This window comes from Schistocerca cancellata, chromosome 4 (assembly GCF_023864275.1).
Source record: "Schistocerca cancellata isolate TAMUIC-IGC-003103 chromosome 4, iqSchCanc2.1, whole genome shotgun sequence".
Lineage (NCBI taxonomy): Eukaryota > Metazoa > Arthropoda > Insecta > Orthoptera > Acrididae > Schistocerca > Schistocerca cancellata.
This window is the reverse complement of record NC_064629.1, coordinates 817,774,064-817,797,859: the sequence shown is the minus strand read 5'-3', so window position 1 is coordinate 817,797,859 and position 23,796 is coordinate 817,774,064. Positions and strand designations below refer to the sequence as shown.

At 38.3% G+C, this 23,796-nt stretch overlaps 1 protein-coding gene across 1 annotated transcript in view; it reads right to left on the bottom strand.

Annotated features, from left to right (window-relative positions):
• Nucleotides 1-464: 464 nt before the first annotated feature.
• LOC126184651 (P-selectin-like) overlaps nucleotides 465-23,796 on the bottom strand; it is a 96,936-nt gene continuing 73,604 nt past the window's right edge. Inside the window, exons 9-12 of the mRNA XM_049927130.1 lie at nucleotides 15,409-15,614; nucleotides 11,154-11,366; nucleotides 7,238-7,309; nucleotides 465-573 (exon numbers count right to left, since the gene is read on the bottom strand). Coding sequence (XP_049783087.1) covers nucleotides 7,275-7,309; nucleotides 11,154-11,366; nucleotides 15,409-15,614 — 454 coding nt within the window. The 3' untranslated portion in view covers nucleotides 465-573; nucleotides 7,238-7,274. The remainder of the gene's footprint in view (nucleotides 574-7,237; nucleotides 7,310-11,153; nucleotides 11,367-15,408; nucleotides 15,615-23,796) is intronic.

Below are 23,796 nucleotides of genomic sequence, written 5' to 3'. Positions count from 1 at the left end.
CCCAACACAGCAAACAGAAATATACCAAACTACAGGTTTCATTCCAGAGAGAGATAAGAGCAAAAACGTATATGAGATAAGAAATGGGGTGGAAGGGAGTTAAGAAAGTCACACAGAATATAGGTTAAAAGGGAACCCTGAGTTCATGGAGGGCAGATGTTTTGTTTAACAAAAATCTCTTTTTGACTTTGTTAATTACTCAGTTGAGTTATCATCACTAAAAGTTCTCCATTCTGAAGTTAACGAAATGTGGTGTGTGTGTGTGTGTGTGTGTGTGTGTGTGTGTGTGTGTGTAGGTGTGAAAAAGGAAAACACTTTGTGACACATAAAATAAAGTGGTGGCTTTAATTACAGAGTAAGTTATACACTGATGAATGTAAATGTTAATTCATCTTCATTTTGTCTAAGAAACAAACATTTCAAATATTGGTTAGAAATGAATGAATTACATGTATTCAAGTAGTAATCAGTTTGATCTGTTCTTTTATACAATAACACACCTAGAAAGTAAGATTCTTCATAGAATAATCTGCTGCAAGTAGTTTCTGCAGAGTTACCATTTCATCTTCTAACCTAAAAGAAAAAAACAAATAATGTGTGAGACAAACTTGTAGCTATTTCATTTTGGTAAATTTTACATTGAAATTTGAACTATTACAATAAAGTGGAGTATTTATTTCACTACACAGTCAATGTAATATTGATATTCTTTCCCTGTTGAAGCTGCAATTAAATTGGTGTAATCAATTAAAATTAGCTATTAAGTGGACTGCATTGCATTTTCTTGATATTTGGAGAAAAAAAAGCATAGTCTGTTTCACTCATAGTTTTGTGAAGAGACATAAAAATACATGAGGACAGTTTGTGCACATTCAATAACACTTCTTTCAGCACACTGAAATGTTGCAAGATGGAATAGCTTTACTTCATTTTTGACACTATTGTTAATATAAACACTAGTTTTTTTTACTTAAATTATCTGAGTATAATATGTGTATAAATATTGAGAAACTGTTATAAGTGTATTAGTAAAAACTTCTATTTTTACTATGCAGCTCAATAAACTCAACTACATCACCACCCTATCCAATAATATTTCTTGCACAACACAAAATTTAGATTTTGTCAATTATTACAAGCATTAATTATATATAAAATTGTCTTTGGTCATATATCAGCTTAAGTATCTTTGTATACCAAAATACATTATTAATCTGCAAATACGCTTCTCGGGTTTGCCGCCGGATTGTATTGTGTAAATTGCACAATATTTCTTCGATGCAACTGCTCGACATCATCAGGTGGTGGTAGCTGCTGCTGTCACTGCTGCAAGTCGCGCCTTGCAGCAGTGACAGCAGCAGCTACCACCACCTGATGATGTCGAGCAGTTGCATCGAAGAAATATTGTGCAATTTACACAATACAATCCGGCGGCAAACCCGAGAAGCATATTTGCAACAGATCCGTCGGGAAAGCATGAGAAGTCACACATTATTAATCTCTTTGTATTTTTGATGCATTTTAGCAGTTATTGTTGAGAAGGATATGTTGACTGCTTGTTTGGTGTTAAGACAGACATTTTTATAGCAAGGTTTCTTGTAATGCAATATTTTGTGTGGTATATGATGTGCTGTTTAAAACAAAGCATTAAATGATGGAGAAAATCAAGAGAAACAGCTTCACAACAAATCATTTTAATGTTCATGCCTAACCAAATTTACAATCATGGATCTCTCCTCTCAAACAGTAAACCAAGTTTTCCGTTTACAATGCCAATGAAAGACACGAAGAAAACTACAAAGAAGAGTAAATATTTCTACAATGTATGTGAGTTATGGTGCTGCACAGAAATAAAGACCACTATTTTGTAAGTTCCCAAGATATAGAGAATTATTTATACAGATCACATCAGTGTTCACCATTAACATTTGCTGAACAATTTGAAATACTTTTATCCAATTTCAAAAGAGTAGGTTGGAAGCTTTATTTTTGTAATATTTATATGTACTTTCTGAAAAAAACATTTCCTTTAAAGAAATATTCAAAATTTGAGTCAGGAAAGCCATATGTACTTAAAACTCTGACCCCAATAACAACAGTTTTTATAGGGTTGGTGTAGCCATTTTTCACAGCCTGGTTCTCATTTAAGTAAAGATCTTTTCTAAATTTTATAATTAATGAAAAAGTTACTTCTCAGAAGTGTTATTAGACTATAATTCAAAATTTGGAGTGCAAAACTTTTGAAAATCCAATACTAACATCTTGAAGCCCTAGTGTTAAGAAAACCAAGAAATTAATTTCTATCTATGACAAGTCCAAAATCATTTGTATGATGACACGGATGCTAAATAAATAAATAAAAACAAAAAGTCTTCAGTACAAAAGTTGGAATTCTAGAAATTCTTGGTGGGCTTTATTAGAATCTAGGAAGAAATGTCCACACTTAAAAATTGGTTCCAGAAAGTAGAACCTACTACTAATACCACTGTAAGAATATGCATTTAATATCTACATGAAATAACTTTGCTGTCAGATTTGTATTAACATTGAGTATTGTTATTGTGTTTTATATTGTTATTGAATATCTAATTACTCTGCATTTTAATATTAAAAACCAGCTTAACCCAGTCTTCAAATAAGCACAGTGGACAGTGACACTATCAGTCCACACTGAATTCATGACCTACTTTGTGATGATATTGAATTCTTATTGACAAACTGGTCATCATAAAATTGTGTTCAGGTGCAATAAATGTGTATTAACTAAAATATAACTTCAGCAATGCTGACTTTATTTAAAAGTACTCTAACCACCTATCAGCTCATCCTCTGCATATGGTTTTACCCATTAACCAACAGGTAAGATTTTGTTAGGAGACAGCATTTATATCTTGAGCACACTTGTAATTACGCATTAATTTTTCATTACTTGTTATATCATTTGGCAATAATGTATTATAAATTTTGCTGCTGGATTCAGTTCCTTCTACTACTATCTTCAGTTAACACAAGAAGGGCCTGTTTAAAGCCTAAGTGACACAAACCATCACTTAGCCACCAGAAGCAGCACTATTCTAAGATACCTGTACCGGACATTTCACACTTAGTAGTGTCCAATTGGGGTGCCAAGCTGAGAGTTGCACCAGGGCCACCCAAGTGCAAGATTTGTGTACACAGTGTATCACAATTAGTAGCCAAAACTGACATGGATGAAAGTGTGAAAGGGAAGGGTAGTGAGTGAGGAGGGAGCCACCAAATGATAAGTCACCTGTATGGAAATATGTTCTTGAACTGGTCCTGAACATAAGAGAATAAAGTTATTTGGGCCATCATTCTGCAAACTGTGTAAACTTGGGTATCATATTTTACCTGTTCCTGAATCATGCTTATCTGAGATGGAGATTGTGAATCAGCTCATTTGTTTGGAAAGTGCAGAAAGTCTTCTATAAACATTCCTTAGACTGGCTGGAGTAATGGATCAACAGTAGTTAATAGCAGGGCACATATAGAGCAAAATAATATCTGGAATGCTCATGTGTCACTCAGCATGACATAACAATATTTATTGCTGAATTATGTTGAATGACTTACACTGAATTATATTTTAGTTAATACAGATTTATTGCACCTGAACACAATACATCTCATTACAGTACCTTATAAAGACTGAGAAAATGTGAAGATTTTTTTTTTTTTTTTTTTTTTTTTTTTTTTTTTTTTTTTTTTTTTTTTTTTTTTTTTTTTGAGTAATATGACAATCCCTGTACAAAGTGTTCTGTCAAATGTATAAATATACAAGACTCACTCTACTTGGTAAGGCAATGACTCATGGATGTGACTGATGCTTCACCTCTCACATGATCACACTACATGTAGCATGCTCTATGTCTGAAACTTTCTGTTAAGAGGTTATTTGCATGACTAAATGCCATATGCCCTTATTATAATTTCTTGTGTTATTTACATTGATCATTTTTTAAGTGTAAATGTTTCTGAAAAGTATAGCTGCCAAATAAGTACTAAAACTGTTGTACAAATCAGTGGAGAAATGAAGGGTGTTTAGACGCTTCTAACAAATCATAATAAAGGTGAGCTTCTCATATCACTACAGGAAACTGAAAAATCTAAAGGTTTTACAGATGTACTACATGTAACAGAACAACGTTTTGAAGTCACAGAAATTATATAGAGACACCAAGAATGGCACAAGTTAATGTAATTCATTCTTAGTATATAAACAAAATGTGGAATAAAGTCCTAGGCTGTACATCTAAATGAGAACTGCACTGATCAGTTCTGAGTGCTCTGTTTCAGTAAAAGATCTGAAAATATATAAAATGACAGTTTTGACAACATATAGAAAATATTTCCAACTCCATGAAGCAGTTAGTTAAGGGTACTAATGTGGCTTACCACAAATGTGTGAGAAATAACTGTGTGTAGATGTTCTAAAATTGATTTCATGTTGGATAGTTCTGACTGAAGATACTTAGCATTGTTGATGTACAACTTTGGTTTATTCCCTACAGTAGCATTTTGGAAAAGAATAGAAGATCACATTGCAACAGCAGTTGATCATTAATTTCCAAATCAAGTTATCTTTTGTGAAATAGAAGTGAACCATGTAATAAATGGTTTCTTTCACAGTGATTGTCAAATGGCAGCAATAAAGGATGTACATCGATCAGCTTTAGTTAAGAAGTGAATCGTATTGCTAACTGACAAGGGAACATTCCCAGGTGTAAATAAATGATATTTACAAAACTCGGTGGGTATGTAGAGGTGTCAAAATAATGTGAGAAACACATTTTCTTGCCCAATTTCACTTTTAAGTTGGTCAACACACTCCAAAAGACAATTTGGCATATTAGGTTTAGAGGGAATATTTTCAAAACCATGATATATAAAAAATGTGTTTCTCATAAAGTTGAAATGTAATTAATGTCCTTGAAAACAGTATCCTCAACGTTTGTAATAATTTGAATTTTTGGAAAATACCCCTTCACCATTAATTAATTTTGCAAAATGAAACTGTTTGTTACAACATAAATTAAAGAAGCTTTTACATCACATACATCCATGCATAATACAGATGGTTTCTGAAATATCATTTTCAGAAAATAAGCTGTACACAATGTGCTGTCATAGTAGTTTCAACATACCCAGTAACATATATAAACCTTCATTACTATCATAATTACTTATTTTACTTTTGTTTTGTGTTTTAAATTATTATTTTATGTTTTACATTCACATGTCTTTTTTTATTGTTTCACACACGTGTTTCTTAATTGAAAATAATAATTAAATCAATATTATGACACAAAAATCACTAAAATAATGATAATCTGTAAAGAATTGATTAAAATATAATATTTTTTACACCATGCACATAAAATAAACAATTTTTTTTTTCAGGTAATACACATGATGGACAATACCATACAATATGAAACAAAATTCAGCAGCATTCTCAAATTGTAATGTATGATCCTCTCAATATCCTGTTACATATCAGACATATTTCAGCAGTACTAGATCTGAAACCTTCTCAAAAAGTTCTTCCAACATTAAATGTCATATATTACCAATGGAAGTAACTGTCCCATTGAGTGTTTTGGGATCACTAGATGAACAAAATCTTTGTCCTCAGGTACGATGCTCTAAATGGTTTATCCACACTGACCAGCCTCCATTTCTGATATTTTAAAAAGAAAATTAAGAATTCGAGAATCTCTTTTTGCAGCCACAAATGTTCTTGTGACAGTATAAAAATCTGGTAAACTAATGCCCAATCAGCTCAAAATATATTTGAAATTAGTTGTCCATCCCAGTATGGGAGAAAAGTCTGCATTATTGTTAGATTCTTGGGGTGGTTATTATGAAAGAATCATTTTAAACATCATACCTGAGGGCAAAGAAATTGTTCATCTGGTGATCCCAAAAGTCTTGGTGCTACAGGTGGATTGGTCATATATGGCATTCAGTGTTGGAAGAACTTTTTGTGAAGATCTTCAGATCTATTTCTGCTGAATGATTATGATGTCAATCTCTGCTTGAGAAACAATATAATCAGTCTGCAGGCATTAGTACATAATCAATTACCTTTTCCAAGGTTTTCCAATGTACTGAAATATGCCTGACACAAAACCGGATATTTAGAGTATCACTCACCATCATTTGAGAATTCTGTTGAATTATGTTTGATAATGCATTGTCCTTCATATGCATGGTGTAAAAAACATTATATTTTAGGCATTTCTTTACAGGGCATCATTATTGGATGGTTTTGTATTATAATAATGAGTTACTTATTATTTTCAATTGACAAAATACACATATATAAAAAAAAGAAAAAAGAGGGAGAGAGAAAAGAAAATAGAAAAAGCACGTGAATGCAAAACATGAAATAACAATTCAAAACATAAAACAAAAGAAAAATAAATAATTACAATAGTAATGAAGATTTAGATATTTTAAGGGGTTTTGTTGAAAATACCCTTACAGCACACTGTGTGCAGCTTATTTTCCTAAAACGGTATTTCAGAAACCAGCTTTATTACACATGGATCTATGTGGGAAAAAAGCTTCTTCAATTTATATTGTTACAAAGAATTTCATTTTTCAAAATGGTAGTGGGCTTTTTCCCAAACATCAAATTATTACAAAAGTTGATTAAAGAGCTTTCAAGACCATTAATTACATTTCAACTTTCATATGAAACACATTTTTTATATATCATGCTTTCAAAGATATTCCCTCTAACCCCAATATTGTTAATTACTCATACCTTTTGGGGAGTGTTCTACCCCTTAAAAGTGAAATTGGACAATAATGAAAAATATATATAACATTATTTAGACCCCTCTACATTCCTGCTAAGTTTGTTCGAACTTATTTATTTACATTTGGGAATGTTCCCTTGTAAGTAGAAGTTACCACGTGTTGTTGAACTTGTAACACAACTAATTAGCAGGAAATAGTTCATTTTGGGTTGTATAACTCTAAATAAACGTACTGTGGTGATTTAAGTTAGATACGATAAAAGGGTTACCGGTACTTATTTGTAAAAAAGCATAACACATCATTTTTTCAGGGTACAGTAGATGTGCACAGAAAAATACTTTCTGATCCATGTATCAGATGAATAACTTGTTACTGTAAAATTACTGATGAACACCATTTGAAAGTATGGAGAATTATACTCAAATTTATATTTTCCAAAAAAGTTACTTACCTGTTATATAAGCAAAAATATAATGGCGACTGCTGGATTAGTTGCAGTCTATCTGGGTTTGATTGATGTAGGCTGCAAAGAAAATTCATTTTGTTTCATGAAATATGATTAAGCATCCATATTCTATGAGTAATTAATTATGTAGTCTACACAAACTAGCTATTTTATCTTAAATGTTTTTTAAACTGGACTAATGCTAATTAATAACATTAATAAAATAAATTTGTGTTAGTATTTGACTGAAGTTTAACTACAGTATAAGAAATGCAGAGTATTCTGTGAGATCTTAATTTAGTTCCTCTTACTATTCTATAAAATTTCCTTCAAGTTCATTTTCTTAGTATAGTCATTCTACATATTTCTTCTGCTTTTCAGCTTTCCATTCTTTCCTTTGTACTTGTTTGCAACCTGAGGTCTAGATATTAATTCTGCTCCTTCTCTTACCTCCAGATATCTCTTTAATTCTGTCTCAGGTTGCATCTATCGCTCCCCTAGCCACATCTGCTTCTACAGTTTTGCATTTTTCCTCTAAGCATTCTTGCTTAGATATTCTGCAGTCTTTGTCAGTCTCACATTGTACATATCTGTACAACATTTTACCTGGTTCATTTGCTCCATTTTTATAATTTCCCTTTTCATCAGTTAAATTTGGTATCCACTGTGTTATCCAATGGTTTCTACTGTGATCTGTCATTTTGTCTATTTGATCCTCTGTTGCCTTCACTATTTTATCTCCCAATATTACTCATTCATCTTCCATTTTATTCATTTCCTCTGTTTCGCTCAGTCATTACTCAATCCTATTTCTCAAACTCTCAGCAGCCTCTGTTTCTTTCAGTTTATTCAGGTTCCATCTCCTTAATTTCTTGCCAAGTCTTATCTTCTTGCCTTTTTGATCTTCTGCTACATTGACTATTTCATCTCTAAAAGCCATCCCATTTCCTTCTATTTTATTCCTTTTTTCATTTTAGTTAATCTTTAGCTTATATTCTCTTTTAAACTCTCAACATGTACATAATCTGGAACATAGTTATATAAGGCAAATGACATGAAAGGGAAACTGTAGTTGAGAAACGAATGGGATAGAGTTATAGCCTATTGCTTATGTTTCTGTCAAAACAAAATATTTCATATTATGTAAAAATTATGAAAATGAGTGAATACAGAATTGCAGGAGAAACACTACATTGTTTGAAACTTGCATGCCAATGAAGGCATGTTTGTTTCATGTATTTTAAGCACAAGCATGGAAGAGGGTATGAAAATTAATTGTTTATCATCATTTGGAGACTGCGGTCACATTGAAGGAAGAGTCTTGATATTCCTCAAGTATGAGGGTAACTGAATGGAGCTTTGTTTAAATCCTGTCTCTCATAAATTCATGTTAAAAGTATTAAACTCTACCTCAGTTTGTACTTTTAGAAAGGATGTTTGACTTTCAGCATATGTTACATATCAATATTATAAAAAAGTACCATTTTACTTTACAGTAAAATTATTAGTCATCTTTCACTACATTAATGTTATTGGATCACACAAACTTTCAAATGTGTTGACCCACTGACCATGTCAACATAGCACAATATAAAACAAATGTTTTAGTAGGAAATATTTCATACTATAGAATATCATGTCTAATGTGTCTGTAAAATGACTAGTAGAATGAAATACTATAGATAATGCTAATATTCAGTTCCATAAATCATAAAATTAAATCCAGCTTATCCAAAAGGGTAAAGACAAAAGTGTCATGAACCTTATTTTCATTATTTTATAAAAAAAAAATATTAGAAAGTATCATAATTCCGAAATAATGCATCAGTAACAATTAATGAAATGAAATTATTTTTGGTGGTGATTTACTTTAAAACTGATTATTTATTTCAGACATTGTTAGAAACTTAATAGTTGTGACTGAAATAAATAATCAGTCATTGTGGATTAACAGTTAATATTATGAAAACAATAGATCGCTGCTCACCATTTAGTAAAGATCTTGACTTGTAAATAGGCACAACAAAAAGTCTGTTAAACATGCAAGATTTAAGCCAAAAGCCCTCCTTATGAATTAGACAAAACACACACACACTCATGTGAGTTGTGTTTGCATGAATGTGTGTGTGTTTTCTGTCTACTCCAGAAGAAGGCCTTTCAGCTGAAAGCTTAGTTGTTTAGCAGTCCTGCTGTTGTGCCTCCCTGCGACTCAACATTTCTACTATAAAGAGAGTAGAACTCTATCCTTTTCATAATATTATCAGTTACACATTGCCAGAAAAAAATAGTGGACCTTTCAGAGGTTTCCATTTCACTCAAGACTTATTGTTGCAACAGTGCATATGGAATGCATGAAATTTACAGATAAATAGTACAAGCAGATTTGTGGTACCAGGTATTGACTCATACTGCAACACCTATATTAAGACGTGGTGTAGCCTCCACGGGTGGCAATTCAGGCACTGTTTTCTGCATACAGTCGATCAAACAGATGGTGAATACTGTTCTGGAATATGTTATGCTCAACCTACTCACATAGTTCTGTAAGAGATGTTTATTGGCAAGTCACACAAGTCACTTCTCATCTCATAATATCCCACTTGTGCTTGATTGGAGACAAGTTTGGAGATCATGCTGGCCAGGGAAGTTTCTGCATATTTTGAAGAGCACATTGAGTTTCATGGGCAATGTGTGGGCTGGCATTATCCAACTGGAACACTGCATCACCTTCATGTTGCAAGGACCACAAAAGAATGGGTCTAACAACGTTCTGCATACACCAAGTGCTGGTCAACCAGACGTCCCTCCAGAAATATCGAAGGTGAATAAGAGTTGTAGGTTATTGCACCCCAGACTGTAAGGCTTGGAGTGGGGCCCGTGTGTCTTGGATGAATGCACTCCATGAGACAGCACTCACTGGGTCTATGTCAAACATGCAAACGACCATCACCTGTTTTCAGGCAGAATCTGCTTTCATGTTGAAGACCACTTTCCAAGTGATCCTCAGTGGCACCTGCTGAGGCATGCATGTTGATGTTGTGGTGTGAGTGGAAGACAGGCTAGAGATGTGTGTGCCCACTGCTAATAACTGGTTTGTAACAGTTTGTGATGACGCACATGAGCTCACAGGTCCTCTTATCTGTGCTGTGGTAGCTGTACAATCTGCCAATGCTGGCGTTACAGGATGATGATCCTGTCAATCATCTGTGCTGTGTCCGGAACCTCATCTATGGGTGTGAGACTGTTTGTGTGACCACTGATACCATCACTGTTGCACAACTGACGCAGCACATCTAACTTGTGTGACAATTCTCCACAAGGACCATCCCAATACTTGGAAGGCCACAATTTTACCCCTTTGAAACTCACTCATTTAGAAGCAGAAAGTACGAGTGGGTCTCCATGGCATGGTTGCCTGTCTGCTTCACATGTTTGCACAACACTGAACATGCTGGCTTTGAACATTCCCTATTAAAGGGTAGACACAGATGGCACTCTGGTAGCTATGTCACTATGCTATCTGTTGGCAGACAATGTTGAAACCATTATCAGTACATCTACTATCCCCCACATGAAACAAGCCATCATCAGACCAAAATCAAAGTCATCTTTCCAGGTGTACTATTTTTTTCCAGCAGTATGTATGTTAGTCATTATGTCAATAAATGAAAAATTATCGGAAATAGAGGAAGAAGAACAGCCGTAATAACAAGTAAAATTAAGTGAGAATGCATTTTTCTACATAAAATGATATCTTATACTAAACATCAGCACATAAGACTGAAAAACATTTAATTCTGTCCTCATTTTTTTGTCTTGTAAGTACTTTCCAGTGTACTCTCATTGAAGGATATTTCTCAAAATTATAAGTGAAAAAATTTCTATAAATGAAAATGATATTTTGAGAAATAATGTTACATACTTGTGTTCAGGTACTCTGCAATCTTCATGAATGCTTCAAAGCTTGAAACTCCAAAGAAATTAGGAACTCCTTCTGAATCATGACTAGCCAATGGTTCAAGTTGGCTACGATCATAAGAAGCAATCCCAATTGTAAACACAATTTCTCCATTATCTTTCAGTGTGTTAGCAGCTGGGGTTGGGTCAGTTGTACTGATGCCATCTGTTATTAGAACTGGAGGCAGAAAAAGTAGATAGAATTATATCTGTCTCATATTTTTAAACAAGTCAAAATTAAATATTGTAAACAATTCATACCACTAATCTATTCTCTAGGATATTACTTTTCTCTGAATTTTCTGATAAACTAATTTTAGGGAGCTTAATGGAATGCTAGAATTAATGAAATGTTTATTAGCTTCCTCCATAACATGTTAGTAAGTAATATCATATACTATTACACTAATCTATTTGATAAATTACTAATATGTGCTACTATACATTTAATAACAATTTTTGTGTGCAATATTGTTTTTAAATGATTAAAATCATTAATGCTTTTTGACACAGCTCAATTCTTCCTATGTTACATGTTACCTTTCTAATACTCACTGTACATTTATCTTTTCTAGCTTTATTTTATTTTATTTGGTCCTGCTGATTACATATTGTACAAGTAGTGTACTAGTATATTGGACAAATAAAGTGAAGCAATACAGTATTATTTGAATATTTTAAACAGGGTGTTCATTTTGACTGAACACATTGAAATATCTCAAAAACTACAGATTGGATCAAAGAAAGTTATAATTACAATTCTCGGTGGAGGACATCCAATGATACCACACTCGACCCAACGTCCCATCCCATCCCATGCATGCGTGGCAGGAGGCAACTTTTAAATCTTCAATGGGAACCTCTATTTTATATTGCAGGTTATGATTCTAAGGCAAAATCTACATACATTTTGTATCAAGCATTTTCATCTTTTTGCCACAGACGGCACTAATCTGAGGGATATACATGGGCACACAGTCATAATTTATGACATACTACTCAATGGCCCCTGAATATCTCCAATGGCATGTGGGCCCCTCCTCCATGCTGTGAGGGTAGGATAGGCCAGTATTACATAGCTTCTAATTGGAAACCCTATTCACAACATTGTTTTCCTCCAACATATTGAAGAGGCAACTACGCGCTTTGTTACAGGATCATTTAGTAATCGTGAAAGCATTACGGAGATGATAGATAAACTCCAGTGGACGACTCTGCAGGAGAGATGCTCAGTAGCTCGGTACGGGCTTTTGTTGAAGCTTCAAGAACATACCTTCACCGAGGAGTCAAGCAGTATATTGCTTCCTCCTATATATATCTTGCGAAGAGACCATGAGCATAAAATCAGAGAGATTAGAGCTCACACAGAGGCATACTAACAATCTTTCTTCCCACAAACGATATGAGAATGGAATAGAAGGGAGAACCAATAGAGTACTCAAAGTACCCTCCGCCACATGCCGTATGCGGAGTATGGATGTGCCACTATGGCGATGTAGTAGCGAACTACGACATACCATAACAGGCAGTACACTGTCACTGGAGCTCACATATCATGCAGACAGAGAACAGACAATGCCTCTAAACATAACAATACTTGCACATTGTTTATCGCCCGCACACCTACCTATCATATGGAGAACAGACTTGCAAGTGGATAATGAATGTTGCAACCACAGAAGAAAAGACTGAAATGATCCTGATTTATGGAGAATTTAGGAGAAATGTTGAGGCTCCTGCTGAATGTGTGCTGACCATTTTCTAGAGAAAGCTGACTCTGATTTATTCTCTTACAAGATTTTGAGTACATTTATATATGATGGCAGAGTAAAGACCAGCAAAAGGAAATGAAGCAACTGTGTTACAGGAGAAGCTAATGAAATAGCTTTACTAGTGGCATGCACCACAATCCAGACAAACACCCGGCTATTTCAGTGTGATTCTGGTATGTCTGTACTTGGTATTGTCACAGTACAGAATTGTCGTTAAGCATCATCCATACCATGTATCACTGCATCAAGAACTTCATTGCACTGATTTCCATAACCGGGTAGTGGTTTGTGAATGAGGATGTCGACAAATGCAAATGACCCCCATGCGCTTTGCCAAGGTACTATTTTTGATGAGTCTACCTTCACAAACCCTGGTAGTGTTAACCAGCATAACATGCGTTACTGGAGCATAGAGGATCCTCACTGGTTATGGCAAGTTGACCATCAATGTTCTTGGTTGGTTAATGTATGGTGTGGCATCATGGGAAACAAACTCATTGGTCCATATTTTATCAATGGCACACTGAATGGACACAAATATTGATCATTTTTTGAACAGAAACTACCGGTACTGCTGCAGGATGTTGCCCTTGACATTTGACAATGTATGTGGTTTCAGCATGATGGTTGCCCAGAGCCTTATGTAATTGAAGCACAGTAGGTATTAGATTGTGTTTTCACTGGTCAGTAGATCAGCAGAGGTTACCCTATTAATTGGCTCACTATGCAACTAGGTTTGATATCGCCAAATTTCTTTCTCTGGGAATATTTAACAGAGAAGGTGTACCACCAAGCGCCAACAGGCCATGCAGATGTAGTCAACACATCAGAAACACCTGCGCTGACCATACCTTCATATATGCTTCTTTACTGTGTATGGTCATTTGAAAAGCAGATCACAAAGCATACTGAAGTAGGTGATACCACTTTTGACCTCTTACTCTAACTGGAAAAGTAGAGCAGCGTTTGCCTTGAGCCACGGCCATAGTGGTGTGTTGAGTAGTCCCCTGTTTGATATGTTCAAGTAATGCAATGTTATGAATGGGGTTTCCAATTAAAAGCTATGAAGTACTGGCCTTCCTACCCTCACAGCATGGAGGTTGGATATTAAATGGCCACTGAATAGCATATAGTAAATTATGATTGTGTACCCATTTCTATTGATTTAATTACAGTGCCATCTGTTGTGAAATGAAGAAAATACTTCAGACTAAATGTATGTAGATTTTGACATAGAATCATAATCTGCAAATAAAACATGGGGCTTCCTATTGAAGATTTCAGTGTTGCCCCCTGTCACCTATGCATGGGGGGGGGGGGGGGGGGTTGAGTGTGGTATCATTGGATTCCCCCTCCAAGACAATAAAATTGAAATTATAACTTTTTTTGATCTGATGTATAGTTTTTGAAATATTTCAATATCTTCATTTAAAAAGAACACACTGAATATCACATAATTACTGTTTTACTTATTTTATAAGAACAATTGGTTGTTTATAAAATTAAAATCTGCAGTTTAATCACATAAGTTTAAGGAAATGGTTAAAACTGTAAATTAAATTACACATATATATCCTGATGACATATACAAATAAATAAATTTACATTTTATCATCATGATTCAAATTAAACACCAAATTTTATCCTGAGAGTTCGTATTTTTATCCTAATGACATACAAAAAGATGCATTATAAGTCTAAAAATCCATTCATTTTATAAAACGTTTATTGTTATATTTTTAGATTGAATCAATAATCTTTTTTGTGTTTTGACACTATATGTTTACGTTTTCAGTAACCTTGTTACCACACTAAACATCTGTCAGACATAGTTTTCTAGGTCTGTCATCTGACCTACAGAAAATTTAGATTTTAATAAGGATAACTAGGAAGACTAGTACTGAAGGGAATATCGAACATAGAATGCTAAGAAATTAACTGAAGTGGTTCAGTTGATTTCACTGAATAATACCTCTTTATTATGAAACTATCACAGAAAACATTGCCATGCAAAGAAAAATAAAAATAACTTAACTGGCACAACTGGTATACTTAAAATTTACTTTATCTTACATTTAAAACTATACAAGAAAGTAAAAAGATGGGCAGCTTCTAGTGTTTAACAAAATAGATATAGCAAGGTGAAAGAGGACTTGTTTTCAGACTTTGTTGTTATCAAGTAATATAAGAAACCTTTTGGAGATAAAGTGGGAAGAGACTAATGTGGTTAATCAAGATTTTGTATGTCATATCATGTGACTTAATAGCTATATTCATCACATAATTTAGAAGTGCAGTAACTGATGAGGTACAATTTAGGAGAATTATACCTCAAGCACCAAAATAAAATGTTTCTGTAAATCTTACATAAGACTAATATAGGAGGAAAATAAATGAAGAATGTTTGTGCATTAATATACTTTCTTTTACAATACCATAACTACTTACATACAAGTGTTGCACCATTAGCTGCATTTCTTTGTATTTCATCAATTGCCAGATTTAATGCCACTAGGATACTTGTACCACCCCCTCCATAAATGAGCTGACCAACAGAGTCAACAAATACACAGGTGTCTGTTTGGAGTAGTGGGATGTCTACTGCGGCAACATTACTGAATGTAATCAAGCCTGCTGTTCGATTTACTGATAGCCTGAAAAAAAGTCAATTATTTTCAATGATAAACAGTGCTATACAGTACTGACAGTTGAAGATACGTGCATTATTCAATGTATGTTGTATGTCAGTCACGTGAAGTTAAAGACAAACTTTGCCCATAGTATAGTCTAGACATTGGATGTACACATATGTTATGCATTAACATTGTGTACTGTTCATGACTATATGAACTGAGTCAGAATTATTTAATGCCTGTTGCCTTAAACACAGAAGTTAGCCAGTAGCAAATTTACCCTTGTGATGAAGTAAATGGTCTGATACTAATGTAGATGATCATCACTGTCTGCTGGACCAAATTCATTTTCATCCTTTTGGCTGAGTTTTTAAGTTCATTTGATTAGTTCATTCATCATGTTCTGCAGCTCTCAGGAGAAATGAGCACAATCAGAAATGAGAAATGAATGAAGGAAAAATAAACAAAAGCAATCAGATGCTGGAAACAGGCTCAATACAAAGTCACCAACAAAATGTTACAGAGTTATTAAATGGACAGAACAATATAACATTATCAAATGATCAAAATTGATATGTAGTGAAGATAACACTTGACTGGCAGTGGATAAAACAGGTACTGTCTGCATTCATTAATGAATGACACTGCATATATCTTCCTTATTAGCCTCAATTTCAAGTGTATTTGCTTGCATGAGCAAATCAGGCCAAAAACTAATTTTCATATTAGAGGCACTTGTTATTTATACTAGCCCTTTACTTGTGGAGTCTCCTGCATATGCATATGGCACTTATACTGCACATATCTCCTGCTTTCCCTCTCTCTGTCTGTCACCTCCACCTTCCTATCACTTTTCCTCTCCTTCTTCCATCAGCTCTCTGTTTCCATCTCCTCCTACACATATCTCCATCCATTTCCTCCTCTTCCCTCACTCTGTCTATTTCCTCCTCCCTCTCTATCTATGTCCTCCCCCCTCTCTCACTGTCCATCTCCTCATCCCCTGTCTCTGAATCCATTTCCTCTTCTCCACTCTTTCTGTCCATATCATCTTCCCACCTCTCTCTCTGTTCATTACTTCCTCCTCCTCTCTGTTTGACCATGTCCTCCTCCCCACTTTCTCTGACCAACTCGTACTCCTCCCTCTCCCACTACCCCTCTCCCCCCCCTCCCCTTTTTCTCTCTGCTCATCCGTGCCTATGCAAATGTGCAGCCCCTAAGAGACATACCAACACTACCTGCACAACATGCCTATCATTAAAGGCAGCTTAAATGTCAGGCACAGAAAACACTTCAATGCCCATATCTTTGCTGCTGTCAGAGCTAGAAGGTTCTAACCCCACAGTGCTGATTCCCATCTAGCAAGCAGTATGTGTACCAAATTTAGTTGAAACTGATGTAGTGGTTCAGGAGGAGATGCCAGTCATACATATACACACACAGAGAGAGAGAGAGAGAGAGAGAGAGAGAGTGTGTGTGTGTGTGTGTGTGTGTGTGTGTGTGTGTGTGTGTGTGTGTGTGTGTGGGCATGCTGAAAAGTAACACATCTGAATTTTTATTTTGTTCTCCGTATTGGTTGAGGTATTACATGTCATGCACATTACTCGTTCAAATTTCCCACTTCACTAATACAAGTTGCAACACTCAGCCATAGAGTTCTCTGAAGTCTAGTGTGTAACATGACAGTATCTAATGAAGCTATGTCAGTGTGTGAGAAATGGTGTGCTGTATCCAAGTTTCTAACTGTGGAGAATGTGTCTCTAATTAAAATCCACAGAAGAATGAAATCTGTGTATGGTGATGATTGTATCAACATTAGTAATATGCAGCATTCGGTTGTTCTTGCGAGTAATGAAGAAAATGGTGGTGCTGACCTCAACATGTGAGACAGAGCTTGGACTGGATGACTGTATGGCTATTGACAAGACTCATCAGAATCAGGGTGATGATCTCATCAGAGAGAATCATTTGATAACATGGACACAGCTCTTAGGTAAATGTGGTGTATGACAAAAGAGCACACAAGCCATTGTTGCAGAAGAGCAGCCAGAAAACTGTGCTCACTTGTGACACAAAACAGAGGAGATTCGGTATCTGTCAACAATTTATTTTGAGTTTTGAGTGTGGTGCTAATGTGTTTCTTAACAATTCTAACAGGTGATGAATGCTCAGTTCACCACATTTACCCCAAAGACAAGAGAGCATCAATGGATTTCTACCACAAAGCATCACAGACACTAGAAAATGATCAAGACCATGCCATCAGCAGGCAAAGTCATGTCTGTACAGTCCTAACTTGGCCTCAGCCAATTTTCATCTGTTTCCAAAACTTAAAGAACACCTTCGAGGACTTCACTTTGATAGTGATGAAGCATTGCAAGCAGAGATGGGGTTGTGGCTCCATCAACAAAGTGAAACATTCAACAGTGATGGTATCAACAAACTGGTCTCTCATTGGAAAAAATATGTTTGTTGCTAGGGTGACTACCTTGAGAAATAAATACATATTCATGAAGAATAAAGAGAAACTCTCACCATGTGTAAGTGGGCATTATCTTGCTGAAATGTAAGCCCAGGATAGCTTACCATGAAGGGCAACAAAATGAGACATAGAATATTGTTGACATACTGCTGCACTGTGAGGGCACTGTGGATGACAACCAAAGGAGCCTTGCTATGAAATGAAATAGCACCTCAGACCATCACACCTGGTTGTCAGGCTGTACGGCAGCAACTGTCAGGACGGTATCCCGCCACTGCCTGGGGCATCTCCAGACATATCAATCTCATTGACAGTGGTGAGCCCCACCTCAAATTGAGCCCCGATGACCAGCTCGGGATTTTGGAACTCAGACATGCCGACTAGACAGAATTTGCTATGATATCCCTCAGGTGGACTTTCAACAACTATTTCAATCAATATCAAGCAGAATAACTGGTTGCATAAGAGCCAGAGGTGGACCAACATGTTACTGATTTGCTTGATTTTTGAAGCTCTTGCACAATACAACTCTACTGGTTAACATCAGAGCCAATGTCTTACTGTATCAGTAACCTACTTATCATGCATAACTGCTTCCTATGGGGTGGATCAGTCATTAGGTCAAACAAGAAGTAGAAAGCAGGAGACCAAGGCTGTAGTATGGATGAGGAAGAACAGTCCATATGAAGTTTTGTGAGCTCCTCATCAGTGTACAGGTTTGTGTGAGGCCCTATGTTGACTTGGGGAAGGAGAATATCATTTGAATTTTGGTGGCGGTGAATGTGCTGAAGTCATTTCTTCAATTTCCTGAGGATAGCACTATACACTTCAGAGTTGATAGTTTCACCACGGGGGAGGACATCAAACGGAAAACCCTTTTGGAGTCCCAGAAGACCGTCACCATGACTTTACTAGCTGAGAGTGTAGCTTTGAGCTTTTTCTTTGGAGGAGTGGTGGTGTGGTGCCACTCCAGGGGCTGCTGTTTTGTTTCCAGTTTGAAGTGACAAACTCATGTTTCATTGCCTGTGACAATTTACAACAAAAACCTGCAATGTTTAACCTTGTATGCACAACCAGCTCTGCACAAATGGTCGTCCATTGCTCTTTATGGTCTTCTGTTGGCCGGTGAGGAACTCAACAGGCACACACCTTTGAGTCCCCCAACTGGTAGGCAAGTCCGTCAGTACTACCAACAGATGCATCCAATTTTGTAGTGAGCTGTTCAATTGTGATGCATCAATCACTTTGAATTAGAGTGTCTGCATGTTCCAACATTGCAGGAGTCACAGCTGTGTGTGGATGGCCAGCATGCGGGAGATTGGATAGGTTTGTGTGATCTTGTTGCAATGATGACAGGTGCCTCACCCAATGACTCACCATGCTCTTGTTCACTGCCAGTTCTCTGTAGACATTCTGTAAGTGCCTAGTAATATATGTGATGCCCTGGTTTTCTGCAAAAATAAAACTGAATGACAGCTCTATGCTTGGAACTCATCTCCACTGCAGATGCCATTTTGAAGTATACCCATCATAACTTCATGCAACTGTAGGTGCTAAACTACATGCTCACACGCACACACGCACACACACACACGCACACACACACGCACATGCACACGCACACACACACACACACACACACACACACACACCTATGTATATACACTCCTGGAAATGGAAAAAAGAACACATTGACACCGGTGTGTCAGACCCACCATACTTGCTCCGGACACTGCGAGAGGGCTGTACAAGCAATGATCACACGCACGGCACAGCGGACACACCAGGAACCGCGGTGTTGGCCGTCGAATGGCGCTAGCTGCGCAGCATTTGTGCACCGCCGCCGTCAGTGTCAGCTAGTTTGCAGTGGCATACGGAGCTCCATCGCAGTCTTTAACACTGGTAGCATGCCGCGACAGCGTGGACGTGAACCGTATGTGCAGTTGACGGACTTTGAGCGAGGGCGTATAGTGGGCATGCGGGAGGCCGGGTGGACGTACCGCCGAATTGCTCAACACGTGGGGCGTGAGGTCTCCACAGTACATCGATGTTGTCGCCAGTGGTCGGCGGAAGGTGCACGTGCCCGTCGACCTGGGACCGGACCGCAGCGACGCACGAATGCACGCTAAGACCGTAGGATCCTATGCAGTGCCGTAGGGGACCGCACCGCCACTTCCCAGCAAATTAGGGACACTGTTGCTCCTGGCGTATCGGCGAGGACCATTCGCAACCGTCTCCATGAAGCTGGGCTACGGTTCCGCACACCGTTAGGCCGTCTTCCGCTCACGCCCCAACATCGTGCAGCCCACCTCCAGTGGTGTCGCGACAGGCGTGAATGGAGGGACGAATGGAGACGTGTCGTCTTCAGCGATGAGAGTCGCTTCTGCCTTGGTGCCAATGATGGTCGTATGCGTGTTTGGCGCCGTGCAGGTGAGTGCCACAATCAGGACTGCATACGACCGAGGCACATAGGGCCAACACCCGGCATCATGGTGTGGGGAGCGATCTCCTACACTGGCCGTACACCACTGGTGATCGTCGAGGGGACGCTGAATAGTGCACGGTACATCCAAACCGTCATCGAACCCATCGTTCTACCATTCCTAGACCGGCAAGGGAACTTGCTGTTCCAACAGGACAATGCACGTCCGCATGTATCCCGTGCCACCCAACGTGCTCTAGAAGGTGTAAGTCAACTACCCTGGCCAGCAAGATCTCCGGATCTGTCCCCCATTGAGCATGTTTGGGACTGGATGAAGCGTCGTCTCACACGGTCTGCACGTCCAGCACGAACGCTGGTCCAACTGAGGCACCAGGTGGAAATGGCATGGCAAGCCGTTCCACAGGACTACATCCAGCATCTCTACGATCGTCTCCATGGGAGAACAGCAGCCTGTATTGCTGCGAAAGGTGGATATACTCTGTACTAGTGCCGACATTGTGCATGCTCTGTTGCCTGTGTCTATGTGCCTGTGGTTCTGTCAGTGTGATCATGTGATGTATCTGACCCCAGGAATGTGTCAATAAAGTTTCCCCTTCCTGGGACAATGAATTCACGGTGTTCTTATTTCAATTTCCAGGAGTGTAGATACAGGGGGTGCGTCACCTAACATTACCACTGGAAACACCTCTCAAACAACAAACACTGAATAACCAATTCTGTAGACAGAAAGTGAGAAGAGGGGCTGGTGTAATTGGTTAATACAAACCATTGAAAAATGCGTGGAAGCATGATTTTTAACACATACTTATGTTTTTTTTAAATGGAAACCTGTTATTATTTTTAGCATAACTGAAAATAGAAACAAATACTTCATCAATGTTGTTTGTTACACTGTAAAATGTTAATAACATCCAGAGTAATTTGTAACATGAATTTGGCACTTGAGTAACTTTTCAGCAGTTCAATCACGTGTATCGGAGAGAACCGAATTAATTAGGGATACAAAAAGACCGGTGATGTAATGTAGGTACAGAAGAGACATGAACAGCATGTTACATCCACATGCTAACATTCTTATTAGTCTCTATCTCTGAAGAATACTGTATGGCACTTTTTTTGTTAGAAGAAATTGTACATTAAGATTAGAATGTAGTTAAACTTACAAATTTGTTTTTGTTTTCAATTACAGAATGTAAAAGAGTGTGTCTTGACATTTCAGGCCAATAAATGTTCAAATTAGTGCCCATCATTTGCTGCACACATTTGCAGTCTACCGTGTAATAAATGTGTTACATGACACAATACATCTGATGTAATGATGCCACAGGCTGCCTCAATATGATGTTTCATATCCTCTGGTGCTGCAGGCACATCACAATACACGTTCTCCTTTAACATACCCCACAGAAAGAAGTCTAAAGGTGTAAGAGCAGGACAATGGGCTGGCCAATTTATGCATCCACCATGTCCTACGAAATGCCTATCAAACATTCTGTCAAGGGTCAGCCTACTGTTCAATGCAGAATGTGCAGGAGCACCATCATGTTGATACCACATATGTCTATACATTTCCAGTGGGAAATTTTCTAGCAGTGTTGACAGATCATTTTGTAGAAACTTGACATACACTCCTGGAAATGGAAAAAAGAACACATTGACACCAGTGTGTCAGACCCACCATACTTGCTCCGGACACTGCAAGAGGGCTGTACAAGCAATGATCACACGCACGGCACAGCGGACACACCAGGAACCGCTGTGTTGGCCGTCGAATGGCGCTAGCTGCGCAGCATTTGTGCACCGCCGCCGTCAGTGTCAGCCAGTTTGCCGTGGCATACGGAGCTCTATCGCAGTCTTTAACACTGGTAGCATGCCGCGACAGCGTGGACGTGAACCGTATGTGCAGTTGACGGACTTTGAGCGAGGGCGTATAGTGGGCATGCGGGAGGCCGGGTGGACGTACCGCCGAATTGCTCAACACGTGGGGAGTGAGGTCTCCACAGTACATCAATGTTGTCGCCAGTGGTCGGCGGAAGGTGCACGTGCCCGTCAACCTGAGACCGGACCGCAGCGACGCACGGATGCGCGCCAAGACCGTAGGATCCTACGCAGTGCCGTAGGGGACCGCACCGCCACTTCCCAGCAAATTAGGGACACTGTTGCTCCTGGGGTATCGGCGAGGACCATTCGCAACCGTCTCCATGAAGCTGGGCTACGGTCCCGCACACCGTTAGGCCGTCTTCTGCTCACGCCCCAACATCGTGCAGCCTGCCTCCAGTGGTGTCGCGACAGGCGTGAATGGAGGGACGAATGGAGACGTGTCGTCTTCAGCGATGAGAGTCGCTTCTGCCTTGGTGCCAATGATGGTTGTATGCATGTTTGGCACCGTGCAGGTGAGCGCCACAATCAGGACTGCATACGACCGAGGCACACAGGGCCAACACCCGTCATCATGGTGTGGGGAGCGATCTCCTACACTGGCCGTACACCACTGGTGATCGTCGAGGGGACACTGAATAGTGCACGGTACATCCAAACCGTCATCGAACCCATCGTTCTACCATTCCTAGACCGGCAAGGGAACTTGCTGTTCCAACAGGACAATGCACGTCCGCATGTATCCCGTGCCACCCAACATGCTCTAGAAGGTGTAAGTCAACTACCCTGGCCAGCAAGATCTCCGGATCTGTCCCCCATTGAGCATGTTTGGGACTGGATGAAGCGTCGTCTCACGCGGTCTGCACGTCCAGCACGAACGCTGGTCCAACTGAGGCGCCAGGTGGAAATGGCATGGCAAGCCGTTCCACAGGACTACATCCAGCATCTCTATGATCATCTCCATGGGAGAATAGCAGCCTGCATTGCTGCAAAAGGTGGATATACACTGTACTAGTGCCGACATTGTGCATGCTCTGTTGCCTGTGTCTATGTGCCTGTGGTTCTGTCAGTGTGATCATGTGATGTACTGACCCCAGGAATGTGTCAATAAAGTTTCCCCTTCCTGGGACAATGAATTCACGGTGTTCTTATTTCAATTTCCAGGAGTGTATTTTGCAGCTGTTTAGGTGCCTTCAATGAAGTGAGGACCAATGAGTTGGTCACCAATTACTCCACACCATACATTTACATTCCATGGTCACTGCCACTCTATCTGTTGAAGCCAGCAAGGACTGTCCACGAACCAGCAATGCATGTTTTGTAAATTCACTGCACCATGATATGTGAAACCTGCATCATCGGTAAACTGGTAGAACTGCAATGCATTCTCTGTTAATGCCCAC